Below are 14,018 nucleotides of genomic sequence, written 5' to 3' on the forward strand. Positions count from 1 at the left end.
ATTTAAATGGAAGATATTTATTGACATATAAAATGGAATAATTTCTTTCCTTGTATATCCATTAAACTTTTTTAATGAATATCTTTTCATATTTAAACTTAAATTTCTTTACACGTAATATGGCGATATTGTGAGATGATAATTCATTAATTCGTTGTAAAATTCATTATTCGGCGAATGCAGATCAGCTATATATAGATATGATAACGTATTAAATTTTGTTAGAAGATAAATATAATAAGTACGTTATATTTGTAAATTGTCGTGCATTAAAAATTATTTCTCAGCTGTGATCAATTTTTCACGGAAAAATATCGAAGATTTTGCAATCTTCGTGTATCAATTTATGCACATATGACACGTGTTACGATATTTTTATCACATCACGACTGTGACTGTATAACGTATATTGTAGTTACGTTTAATTATTATTATTATTAGCCATACTGGATAAAAAATGTCTTGAATTAAATATGGATAAAGACAACTTGCACCTAATTTTGTTAAAAACTGAATGTACATATGTGTAATACATATAATAAGAAATATCCTCTATTGTCAACTTTTGATTTTGCACGTTTGGTTTTATTTCTTGCATACCGCAAAATTTGACACGTTACAATGGATCTTTTCTCTCGTTCATGTAAAGAAGCCTTAGGTCGAATACCAAAAACATCGAAAGGAAGCTGCTGGCCAGCAAATCGCAATATTTGGTCTGCATGAAATCATAAAAGCTTCAGTGGTTCTACATGTCACACGGTTCAATCGAAATAAGGAGATGCTCGTGAAACTGCGAAATGACGTTTACGGCAGCATGATAGTACAGCAGAAGCGAAGTTCATTTGAATATCGCACGCTGTGTGGTCTTGTACACGCGTATATCGCGCTACATATACGTTATGTATAGCTGATACATATGTAAAATGAACCTAGAATTGCGATTAGGCACTTAAATTAAAGATCATTCGAATATAAAAAATGCTTACTAAAATTACTGTTTAACTTGATGGAAAAAGACTTGCTGTATAAAAACAAGATAAATCTCTTGATATAAAAGTTAATCGTTATTTAACGATTTCAAATAGTAAAACATTATTATATTCGCAATTTAAAAGTGCAAGAGTATGTAGCAGATATTAATTATTAAACATTAAATGCATCATGACCGATAGCGGGAGCAAAATAATTCTTAGACTTACGAATGAGCAATCGAACCAGGCGGCTGGTAAAAAAAATATGATAGTTGAAAGTAACATTAAACTTGTCAAAATGTGATTTCTTAAATTATCCTATACAAAATAATTAACATTGACCACAAATTCAAAATTACAAATTATATTTATGATCTAATTCACATTTTACTACGCTATGTGTTCTTGTAACAAACAAGAATGCACCGATGATTTTGTCAGTTATCCGTACGAACATGAGTGAGTAACCTATTTTTAATGAACCATAAAACGAACATATAAACATAAATATTAATGTATTCAGCGTAAACGTGAACATAAACGTAGATGAAGAAAATTATCAAATGATTAAATTTGTCAGTCGCATGTCTCATGAATTACTCACGATTATCATAAATAAAGCTTCATATAAGGAACACATCTTTCGCCACACGTTTCTTTCAATTAAAAATTTATAAGAAAGATAAGATCAATGATTTAGGAGCAAGCATAATATAATATAACTTCTTCACTAGGATTTAAGTTTATGCTGTAGCACATGATTTTTTAAATTAGAACATATTAATATTCTTGATCTATTAACGTAGCAACTTTTTTAATTACGAGATTAGAAGCTACTAGAAGGACACGTTAATTATAGTTATTCAGTTTTAGCGCTTACGGAATGTAAATATAATATAAATTATTTTTGAAAAAAAAAATGAAACGTCACGTATGTCCATATATTTACAATTTTAATATCGAATTAACTCATCATCTTCGGTTACGTTAAACGTTACATATACGTTAAACTTCGTATGTTTGATAAATAGACAGATAATAAATTACTCCATTCTTAAATAGTCTTAAATACGTTTAAATATAATTTGAGATTTATTAATAATTATCAAACTAAAATAAATGGTATGTGCTGTCAAGTGTCAGTCGTACACGAAATATCGTTTAAATAATATAAACAACTATAATGATAAAATGTATTGAATTAATTAGCAAGATAAGAGTTTAGAATGTAAATGTAGATATGATGTCAACCGGAAGCCATCCCATGTCAAAAGGCAAGGATGATAATAAATAATGAAATAAAATAAATGTTTATAACATCATTTATATGGTATTTGAAGATTAAGCTCGCAAGAAGCATCATGGCGAACACCAGTAGATCAAATCGTTGAAGACTCTTATGACGAATATTGCTCGCCTGCCTGTGCAACCCCAGCAACCCCAAGAACTCCAATATCAACCCGACGAGAATTGCGTACGCCAGCTGCGCCACTTAGAGTACTCAGCCAACGCCGCGATCTAAGACAGGGAGTAGCTTTAGCATCTCGTCGTTTGAATTGTATGTCAACCAATAATGTAAAACCATACTTATACATTTCATACTTATAATAATGGCACTATGATGATGTAACGTACTCGTGGTTCTACGAGTTTCGATCATGTTTTTGATAGTACGAGTTGTTCACTTCTTCAGAGCAGGTCGGAAAGTTCAGGTCTTTCTTTCTGGAAACTCTACAAGAGTGTCGTGTCTGCTTCGAGGAAGTAAACTGGAATGTTCACTGAAACGGTGGAACAAAGAGCGACGTACTATCAAAAACACGTTCGAAACTCGAAGAACCATAAATACGTCATCCAATAAACATCGTGAAAGTTTAACATTTAAAAAACTATTACATATAATCATAAAGATACGGTAATATGATAAGTTTCACAAACTTAATTATTACCTGAAATAATTTTTTTAAACTAAAATCATTGTCCACAGACGAGGCTATAACAGCAGGAGACAGCACATTCGATAGCCTGGACACAGACGATAGTACAGGCTCTTCGCGTAAGTTATTTTCATTATTTAATTATCCGTGTATATTTGTAAAACGCGTGTTTCATTATTCCGAAATTATGACAAGTAACCGGATTTTGACATTAATTTCTGCACCTAGAACGAATTATACGCGACATGTTTCGATGTGCTCCTTCGTCTACTCTTCAAACTCTTCCAACTCCCCAAACTCGTACAGGGAAACTAGCACAAACATCTTATCGACTCCGTACCAAACCATTACCACCGGAAAGACAATATCTACCCAGAATAGCTAGAATGACACCTTGTGGAAAATGCTTAAGAGTAAACATCATAATATGCACATATAGGGTATTGCAGGTGCTTCCAGCCACGGTTTGTCAGTATATTCTATGAGTATAAATAAGGACAAAAGTGTTACATAAATACAGATTGTTGGAAGATTTATTAATAATGGGAATACATAACAAGGAAGATAATATTTTCCGATTTCATATAACTAGTGACTTTTCTGTAGAGTAACTCTGATCCTAACAAATCTGGCTGGAAAAATCTGGAACACCCTTTTTAAGCTGATAATTAGATGTTCGTATGAAACATCTAACGCTTTCGATACTAATTTTCAGATTTGAAGACAACAAAATGAAAGACTAATCGACGAAACTAAATTGTAATTCATACAAAGTACAATTATTATATTTAGAAAAAAAACGTGGTCTGCTTTCTCTAGACAAATTGTAATCCATAAGATCAATCTCGAGGAGGATTTTTATATCTGAAAATAAAACTATTTCTTCTTCTTACGAAGATATTGTACATATCGTGTTAAACATTTCGAACTGCTTGTACAAAAGATATGGAAAAACGAATTTGGTAGCAGAGTATAAAGAGAAATTCTCTATGTTTGAACATGTTTAATGCATGGATCTCGTGGTCGTAGATAAGTGAATGATTCACTAATATTTGTATGACCGTTTTCTCGACATGGTATGATTATAGAAGTACTCTGCAAATACGCTTAACTGTTTTTCAATTAGGACCACTATTGTCCGCTTATACGAGCAAACACGTGTCGTTTCTATTGCTTCACCCAGTTTTCAGGATTACGTATTTTCAAAAGAAAGTAAAATTTGCCACTATAATTGTAAATCTTGAAAAAAATGATAGAAAAATGGCCTTGAAAGTCGAAATTATTCATCACAGTATTCGTCGTACGATGTAGGTACATCTACGTTTTCTCTTCACACGATTTCATTCATGTGGGAAATAATAGCAACACGAAGGAAGGTAACACAAACAAAATACCTTATATACTACAACACATTTATAAAAATAGGTATCTTGTGTATATTTGTAAAACATGTATTTCGAGCAAATGTGAGCAAATGTCGTGAATATATGAATACACAAGTTTGTATAAACATAAAATGAAGAAGGAGTTACAACCTCACCCAAAAATTTCTATATTTAATATAGGCATTACTCTATACTTTTATTTATTTTCTTATACTTCATTTGCCGTTCTATTTTTGAACGTATACAAAAATTTTCCGAATTGAAGCAATACATCGATAAATATTTCGAAAGACTTTACACATTTCATATGCAGCAATCATATTCAACGTATGGAAATCGGAGTAGAATATTCACATCAAAAAATGAAATTTTACTTTTACGCGTATAAATGTTGTAATATGTAAATTGAGGCGATCGGACAGCGTCGAGATTGAAAGAAACGCAACACTTTCTTGAAGGAATTCGTGGTTGGATATGGGTCGAATAAACCCATCTCAAATATTTTGATACGTATCATGTCCACCATACGAGAAACGAGATTCTGTGACAGTGTTGGCACAAAGATGAAAGAGAAACGTTTTGGGAAGCGGTTGTGGGTGGTAAAAGATGCTTTACGTTCTCTCGTATGCATAATATGAGAACGTGTGCGTATTGCTTCATACTTCCGGTGCCGTTAATTCGACCCATGGACCCAGCAAACGTTGTTGCGAGTCGTCCTCGAAAATTCCCATCGTCTCTCTTTGTTTTCTCCATCTTGGGAGCATTGCCAAGATGACGAGAAATGCGTCTCACGCTTGGGACCACCCGGATGGATCGCTTCATTACGTAAATTCGCCACTATCTATCTTCCTTGCCTTCGCTTCTCGTTTCCCAAGTACGATACTTGTTAGTGTTACACGTGCCATAAGCGCTAATTTAAAAAACGAAAAAAAAAAAAAAATACTAACTACATTGTGGCTTGTTTATGTAATTTCATACAAAGACGAAAGAGAAAAAACATGATAAATCACATTCCTCTTTCGTGTTATCCGGAAGGCAATTCAAAAATCAGTACGCTATTAATTATTCGGTTTTTGATCGTTCTGGCCAAATTAAACAATTTTAGATGACTCATCTATGTTGTTCGCGATAAAATCATTTTATTAAGATAAGAACTTGAATTATAAAATCTCAATTACATTAAGATTCACAGCTAGCAACGATTCGTAATTGTAATTTATAATTTATTTGTGTATAACTTATTGACGAATTCAAAGCAACGTTTGAATAGAAATCTTTTTAAAGGTAGCTTCTTAAAATGCAATAAGTATCGTTTTAAAGATAACTGTTTATTTAAAATTAATATATTTGTTAACCAAAACTGTTGATAAAAGACAAGTATACGGTTGTATCGAAAATCCGATTCCTTTCCCTATGTCTTCACGTACTCCTTGAACATCGTCAGGGTATTTCTCTGTATCCGTGGAATATATGAGCATTGTCTTACAATACAAGGCAGGGAACACGTGGAAACCTATGTTCGATGTCTGGACAAATAAAGACGTCGTTGCTGAAGCGTCAACACCCACGTGCATTGTCGCACGGCGCGTACATCGTAGTCGACTTGCCTCGAATCCTCACGGAACACGATTCAAACGCATTTAAGGAACCTGAGTGCACATATTGTCGACACGATAATGAATATATAACGTGATCTTTGTTAGGTATATCTCGTTACACAAACATGTAAAACTTTAAATTAAGTTGCGCTAATATATACGTGATATAATAAATTTTAAGTCTAACATTGACTCGAACTGATCGGTATAATAGAATGTAAAAACTCTGTATTTGCTTAAGAAATTTTGCATATTTCTAGAGAGTAACGGACTAGCAATAAATAATTTATACCGACTGATTAAAACATATGTCTATATTTTGGTATATCAAGGATGCATTTAATTACATATTCATGCTATATTCAAGGTACAGAGCCATCAGATCTCGATTAAAAAGATCAACAAAAAACTACCTTGTCCGGGATACGACCACGATGAGGATCGTTGGTTGTTCACATTCTTCTTGGCTATTAACGGACGATGTGAATCACCATTTTATCCTCGAATTATACAAATCGAGTCGGAGGCTTTGTGCGGTTCAAACAAACGATCGAAGGGAGCCGAGAAACTCCACAGTTTCCGAGGTCGTTCTCTGACCTACTGCGAGAGAATTCGGAGACGGAATCGTGTCAGTAGCTTATAATGTTACATACGTCTGTAATAGTTCCACGTTCACTTCGGAATTTTTTTACGTATATATGTGATAATTATAGAAATTAAAGTTTTTAAAATATACTCGATGATTTTGTTTTAGAAAAATGTATCGTTTTTTACAACTTTGTTAAACGATATCTTTTCGAGTATCGAACAGCTAAAATGTTCTGTAAAAAGTTTTCAAAATATACTCGATGTCTTTGTTTTAGAAAAATTTATCGTTTTTTACAACTTTGTTAAACGATATCTTTTCGAATATCGAACAGCTAAGACTCAGTTTAAAAAAAAGAGATCCCACAAAAGTGGAATTTAAATTGTTACGACATTTAATAATCACAGCACAAAAAGATTAGGCATCATAATTTACTCTATTAAATTCATCCTTAAATCCATTCTTAAATTCATTCACTGCATTAAATTCATTGCTTCGGGTTCAACAAGTTAAGGTTTCCTGGACGCTGTAATACGACTCGCTATATAGTGAGTACTTTACAACCTAAATTAGTAAACCAAAATTATTGACGAAACAACAATCGTAATTTTTACGTATTTTTCTTGCTGCGCATATTCAGGAGCAGAAGAAAAAAGAGAAAAAGATTCAGGTTTTTTGAACAAGATGAAATATAATTTTTTCTACCATACCGTTATCTGTATAATAAGAAACAAGGGTCGATCGATGGACAATTATCGCTCTAATACTTGGAAGTATAGTAAATACGAAATGCACGTGGCATTAAACTGGATAGATTGTTTAAAAAATGTATCTATTACTATTCTATATACAAGCTCCTATTTAATAGAAATAGTTTCGTAATATCACTTTCACTGTATACGAAAAAATAAACGCACGCATGAGATAGTTCATTATTCTATAACTAGTAATAGATATAGTTGGTATACCTTTTAGTAGTAAATTTTCTTTCTAAAATTGAAGAAACATTTACATAATTTATATTTCAAAGTATTGTAACATCAATATCAATACATGTGCGTTTGTTAAAAAAAAAAAAAAAAATCGATTTCTATTGCACTTACCTGTTCACCAAGTCCACGGAGGGAATTTCCCGGCCATAAACCATAATTTTTTCATATTTGACACCAGAGTTTGTAAATTCCTGTAACAAAATAATACCAAGAATAAACAAATAATCGTTAGTCACAAATTGAATTACATAAAAATTACGTCAAAAGTACATAACGATTGTTTGATCTTGCTTTCGAAAAAGAATTAATTACTAAAATTATATTAGGATAATTCCGTCCAATAATATTCCTCTTAGTAACAAATATATATAATTATTTTAAGAAACCATAAGAGAATGATAATCACTGTCAAAGAAGTCCGGCTGGTTATATTAAACCAATTATATCTGACTGATCGGTGAACATGACACTGACAACGATGACACGCACTCTCCGTTCATTTCTCCTTCATACCATGATCTCATAAAATCAAAAATTAAAACTAAAATAAATGCACCATAAAGGCATCATCTATAGACATTTCTTCTTTCATGCTTTATTCTTCTACATTGATATTTATCAACGTATATACCTATAGGTTGTAGCAATTTTAATACTATATTATTCACCACTTCTTATACGTATTCGATATATATCTAAAATAAAAGAATAAATTACGATAATAACAAATTATAATATCAATGAAATAATTTGTAAATTTTAGTGTTTTTAAAATGAGAATAAAATTGCTTAAATTAGATATTAAAAGAAGTTAATAACATCTTTAGGAACACTCATGCATGATACTAATTTAATCTTCCTACTGAATGAACCTCTTTCCTCCAAACTACACCATTCACAGGCTAAAAATTAAGGGTTCCACTAAGTATATCATTAGGTATAATATGCTCCAATTAGACGCGGGAGACAGCAAAAGGTATTCGTGTTAATTACCGATACCTTGCGGCACCATTGATGCTCAAAAGCGTTGTAGTATTTCTAAAGCATTTTCTATCATAGATTCCGGGCCTCTTCGCATAGCAAATGACTGTCCATGAAGGGAAAAAGGGAGAAAAAAAAAAACACGGAACAACCGAGAAAAGTCTCGACTCCAGAACTTATTAATATAATTGATCGGTCTTAGGTTGTGACAGGTCTGACCTAAAAAAAAAAAAAACACATACACTCTCACTATGTGAACATGGAAGTTTAGCGATCGAGATGTCGATAGTCAGTTATTCCAAAAATCTAATAATAAGTTCATTAGCCCTCGTCGTCCCTTGATCCTTTGTACAAATTAGTTGGACGCACTCGACTAATTTTAAATACCAAATAAAGCTCGGACTGACACAGACGTAACGTTAGGCTTTCGTGAAAGGAACCAGGGGTAAAGCGAAAAAAGAGAGGCGAAGGCGTGCGAACGAACGAGCCAAAGGAAGAAAGAGAGATGACAGATAAACAAAGATAAGAGGAGAACCGTGTAAAGGAGCCACGTTCTCGAATATCTGCTCGATCAAGGAACGCAGCTAGGGAGGAAGAAGAAAAAGACGAACATTTTTCGGTTTCAATTACGGAAAGATAAAAATATTCAAATCAATGGACATGATTTAACATTTTTTGTACCATTATTACGACAAATTCTATTGTAAGATCTCTACTACAATTAATTTATTTACAATAAATGGATTAACACGTTGACTGCTACGACACCCGTATTCGGGTGTCAGCAAAGTTTCTGGTCAGGCCGCGTAACCCATATTCGGGTGTCGCTTATTTGACTACTTGCGAAGGATCGTCGTAGATATTTGAAAAAATATTCCATAATAATAAAACTGATGAATTGTTATAAAAGTAATACGAAAATGGATTATTAAAAAAATTATTTAGAATGTAAAACTTTAAAGCATTCTATACATTCTATACATAGCTAAGGTTGGTCGGGGCAATTTGGACAATAAGTTGTTTTCTTCAAATTCTTTTGTGTCTTTGTTCGGTCCATTCGACGTCTTTTATTTGCATAACATAGTTTGCATGCGCGTCTTATGCTGACTGCGTCGAAGACAAGGATTTTTTGCATTTTCAGACAACCCTAATAATTTTGCAACTAATAATTGTCTAAATATTCTAATATTTATATCCTTCCTTGTTGCAATTTTGCACGTCAAAGCGTTTACAACAGAAATTCCCAGAAGTAGTTGAATGCCAAGTTTTCTGTACCATTTGATTCCTTTTCTAATTGTGGTGGCATAAGAAACCATTTGGTCGGAATAATCTATACCAGACTTCCCTTCGTTATATTCAACAACAGCTAGTGGTTTTAATGTTGCGAACAAACGAAACGAGAGATCATTCTTGAGACCACCGCTTGAGCGACTCGCATTACTAAAATATCGATGGTACTGCTGCACGCGTGGCCTAACGAAGATTTCTTTGAAAACACGCGTGGCAGTCAACGTGTTAAACAGGAAACGATGGTTATTTAACGTGAACTACATATAATAACGTACTATAATTTAGACAACTAGATAGTTAATTTGCAACTCTCGTCACCACCACTGATCCAACGCTCTCTCTCTCACGCGGACCACACTTTCTCGATAACGCAATTCGCACTCTCTGACTTCTCCATTCACAATCTCTGGCTTCTCAACTAACACTCTCTCCAGCTTCTCCACTGACATTGACTATTAATTCATCTTTGTCCCTTAGCATCCCTTTGTCTTTTGTCTTAGCCCCACCACGCACGTGTTCCGCAAACGCTCGTGGCCAGTGTCACACAGGCCTTTTCCGCGAAACTATTCGATTGAAGGACCGACGATACATTGTTGGGCCTGTCGGCACTTCGGCTTCCTCGCGACATTGTTTATAGTTCGTCCGATATCTCTTAGGTCTTTCGTTCACGATACTACACTATTTTATTATATAATATTTAATACTGCTCTTATCATCTTAGATGATATTCTTAAAACATATATTTTTTTAAATACTTTAACTTAGTTTTGAATCTGGATTATCTACTTAAACATTATTGGTTTTAGTATCCCAAAGAAATATCCGAAGAGATACAAACATGAAGAAATGAAGAGAACAACAGGGTTAACGTTAAACCGACATTTAACAGTAATTACGAACACATGACATTAAACGATAATTTTGATTCTTGTTTTTTACATATAATGTTCTATATTGCAAATATTTTAGCTTGCCTGTTTATCATAGTAACGATCCGTATTTGTCAAGTCGATGATGTACTTGAGCCGTGGAAATGCTTCAAGTAGTACCGACGTTGTAAATCTGTAACAATAAATATATACAACCAAATTATAAACATTAAACGTTAAAATTTCATTTACTGATTACTGCGATTGTTACAAATAAAAAAAAATCTCTACAAAAATTTATATCGTCCATTAAATAGTAACACAGTAATCATTCAGAACACATTATAAAACACATACGACATGATTGAAACAACGCGTTCATAAGAAAACAAAAACAATGAAAAGTATCTAATTTGTACTAAATATCAGGAAACGTTCTAATACCTACTGCCAATAATGTATTTTTGTACGTTTTATATAAAACATATAAATCTTATATTTATTTTATGTGCATATTTTATATAGATAATGTATGTATAATATATATACGTTATACGCATAACATGCATCCACTGTCTGAAGAATTACTCTTAAAGAATGCTCTCCCTATTCGTATTGTAGACAGACAGACAACTTCATCCCACAGTCGAAAGGGGGAGAACACAAAAAAATCCGCCGACTGTCACGATGGCCTGTGTTACGAGAGAATCTTTTTCAAGGGCGCGATCTGGACAACGCGATGATATATTAGGGGAACAAAGAATCTGGTCCCGAGCTAAAGGGCCGGTATTAAGCGGGGGTGTCGGCCCAAATAGTTTCACCATCCCTTTCAATATATCAAATTCTCCAAAGGCTTGTACCAGGGATGATAGCACGGGCCCGCTTGTCTCGAATAAATATTTCTCATAAATAAACAACCGTCCTGTTCCGTGTTTGAAAGTTATTAAAAAATCGAAATTTATTAGAAGACTAATCGATTTAAAAGCAATTAACGAACACCTTACGCGTTTCGACAGATTTATATCTTGAACAGGAGGAACTTGGTAAAGTACCTTTTCCAATGTAGTTTTACTCTTAGCAAATGTTAATAATCGAATGATGTACACTGGCTCATGAAAGTATTCGAATAATAAGGAATAATAATGAAATAATAATAAAGAATAATAAAAAAAAAAAATAAATAAAGTAGTTCGAATTTCTCAAAAACGTTTTACGTACAATTACAGAAAACATTTTGAGAGCTCACTCGCATTGTAACGAGACTTAACAATTTTAAAAATCTCTCAATTGAGGAATAACGTTACTTATTTAATACATATTTGCTAAAATGTGAATGCAAAAACTTATCATGTACGTATGAAGTACTTATTACATGAGAAATTTAAGAGAATAAAATTAAAGTAGTAGTATAGTGTGAAAATATGCAAAATATATAATAAATGCAAACTAATCGAATGACGAATTACCATGCTAATCAACTTACCGTTCTTCCGGCTCTAGCTTGTTGCACAGTGCCTAAAACAAAAAGAAGAAAACAAATCTAATGAATTATCTAATGAAAGTGTATAGGGAATAATTAATAACTCTGGATATTGGCACGTGAGTTGTATCTTCACGCGCGAAGTACTTTAAAAGAGACGTTGAAAAGCATATTCGGGTAGCTGCATCATTTATGAGAGTTACAACATTACATTGACCCGTATCTATAGCGAAGATAAGATAAAATACCAGTCATCTTCTAACTAATTAATGACGTGTACAAAACCGAAACAAATAAGAGGAACTCGAGTATCATTCACGAATTTCATTTAATTTTCGAATGATCGATTGGCTGCCGTCTATTGTTAAATAAAGATAGATGATGATAGTGACAATCATAATAGAAATATACATAACTTTTCAAACAATGATCGTACAATATACAAAAACATTGTTCTAAATCTGTTATTGCACTATTCTACCTTATTTTACAAATATATTACAAATATAGGCAGAATGATATGATGAAATAAAACCATGATTATCTCCAAATTCACTTTCTGCGTTATCTAGATCACTCACCGCCGAGTTGTATGATCTCAAGCTTTATTAATTAAATTTACCGATTTATTATTAACTAATTAAATTTAAGGAGTAAACGATATAAAACGAACCACATGACAGATTCGAGTGAAATCAGTTATATAAAAAAAAATGGAAAATTTGATGGAAAAGTGAAGGAGCGAAAAGAATAAACACACGTCTCGCATCTATTTCACATAGTTTGGATAGCGTACAGCTATGAACGCGTAAATTGAAACTTTGCTTCGTTCGCTTGTAGCATCGCACTCGCTATGGGTGGGCTAATGATAATTACGGGTTTAGAGTCCGCGATCCGATTGACTGGGCGGAGAGATCGTATCTACGGATGAGTACGGAATGAGCATCGGTCGCATTAATAACGGGCTTGTGGTAAAACTTTCGTATCCAAGCATAATAATCCATTGTTGACTAGCACTGTTGTAGTTGCACCACATCAAACTTATGAAAGTGCAAGTAATCCGTTCATACTTCTCAGATTGACAAGCGTCATATATATAAAAATACGTACATCCTAAGTTATAAGCATTAAGATACCTACAGAAAGTGAGAAATATTTCATGAATGATTTTAGGAAATTACTAAAACGTTTAAGAATTATTATCTCGTTCGAAACCTCACATAGAGATATATAAAGATACTAGGATCTTAAAATAAATAAATATCAATGTGTAATCGAGACAATTGTACTTAGAAGATACAAAAGAAAATTCTGAAACAATGAACACGTATTACATTTACTAAGAAGTCATATACAAGGTGTTGCCGTGCTGATAGTACAAGCCGAAAGGTGATGAATCTACATTTAAAAAGGAGTGAAAAATATACAATACAATTTTTCTGTATGACCCTGCGTGAAAATCCAGTTTGACAATTTGCCAAGTATTCTTGAACTTGACTTATCCCAGACTGAACAAGAGCAGATATTCGGTAGGAGGTAATACTACATTCGAAAGTAAGTCAATACCGTAGAATAGAATCTTGTCGTAAGTTGCTTTCTTCCCGAGAAAAATAAAATTGAAAATTTATTATGCGCGTGTACGAGTTTCTTAACTAAACACGTTCGAACTTTATTTTCTTCGAAACTGTGCCTGAAATGGGAAAATTGCACTTTGCATCATTCACTTATTTTCACGTGTATTATAGAATAATCTCCTGTTGATCGTTTACGCATACCTAGTTCGTAATTAGCCAAGTTTTAGTATACTTGACAAATTTTCAAACTCAATTTTCTCGAAAAAGAAGCGTCGCGTGAAAAAACGTTGCTCTATATTCCTGACTCGCTTTTTCACGTAGGTTCATCTGTGTTCGGTTTGTACCAACAGATCGGCAA

The 14,018-nt window shown here is 33.1% G+C and overlaps 2 protein-coding genes across 2 annotated transcripts in view; one reads left to right on the forward strand and one right to left on the reverse strand.

Annotated features, from left to right (window-relative positions):
* LOC122568247 (RNA/RNP complex-1-interacting phosphatase) overlaps positions 1 to 14,018 on the reverse strand; it is a 44,769-nt gene that overhangs the window by 13,690 nt on the left and 17,061 nt on the right. The window contains exons 3-5 of the mRNA XM_043727797.1: positions 12,090 to 12,121; positions 10,712 to 10,799; positions 7,578 to 7,657 (exon numbers count right to left, since the gene is read on the reverse strand). Of these exons, the coding sequence (XP_043583732.1) occupies positions 7,578 to 7,657; positions 10,712 to 10,799; positions 12,090 to 12,121 (200 nt within the window). The remainder of the gene's footprint in view (positions 1 to 7,577; positions 7,658 to 10,711; positions 10,800 to 12,089; positions 12,122 to 14,018) is intronic.
* Positions 1,369 to 4,520, forward strand: LOC122568312. Its single transcript, XM_043727927.1, has 4 exons — positions 1,369 to 1,430; positions 2,312 to 2,529; positions 2,956 to 3,024; positions 3,134 to 4,520. Exons 1-4 carry the CDS (start codon positions 1,369 to 1,371, stop codon positions 3,388 to 3,390), a joined length of 606 nt encoding a protein of 201 aa, XP_043583862.1. The 3' UTR covers positions 3,391 to 4,520.

The sequence above is a fragment of the Bombus pyrosoma genome, linkage group LG1 (genome assembly GCF_014825855.1).
Source record: "Bombus pyrosoma isolate SC7728 linkage group LG1, ASM1482585v1, whole genome shotgun sequence".
Lineage (NCBI taxonomy): Eukaryota > Metazoa > Arthropoda > Insecta > Hymenoptera > Apidae > Bombus > Bombus pyrosoma.

Coding starts and splice junctions, on each gene's coding strand:
- LOC122568312 (XM_043727927.1), top strand. CDS start 1,369: ATGTGTTCTTGTAACAAACAAGAATGCACCGATGATTTTGTCAGTTAT. Junction 1,431..2,311: donor AGTTATCCGTACGAACATGA/GTGAGTAACCTA, acceptor TGGTATTTGAAG/ATTAAGCTCGCAAGAAGCAT. Junction 3,025..3,133: donor CGATAGTACAGGCTCTTCGC/GTAAGTTATTTT, acceptor TTCTGCACCTAG/AACGAATTATACGCGACATG.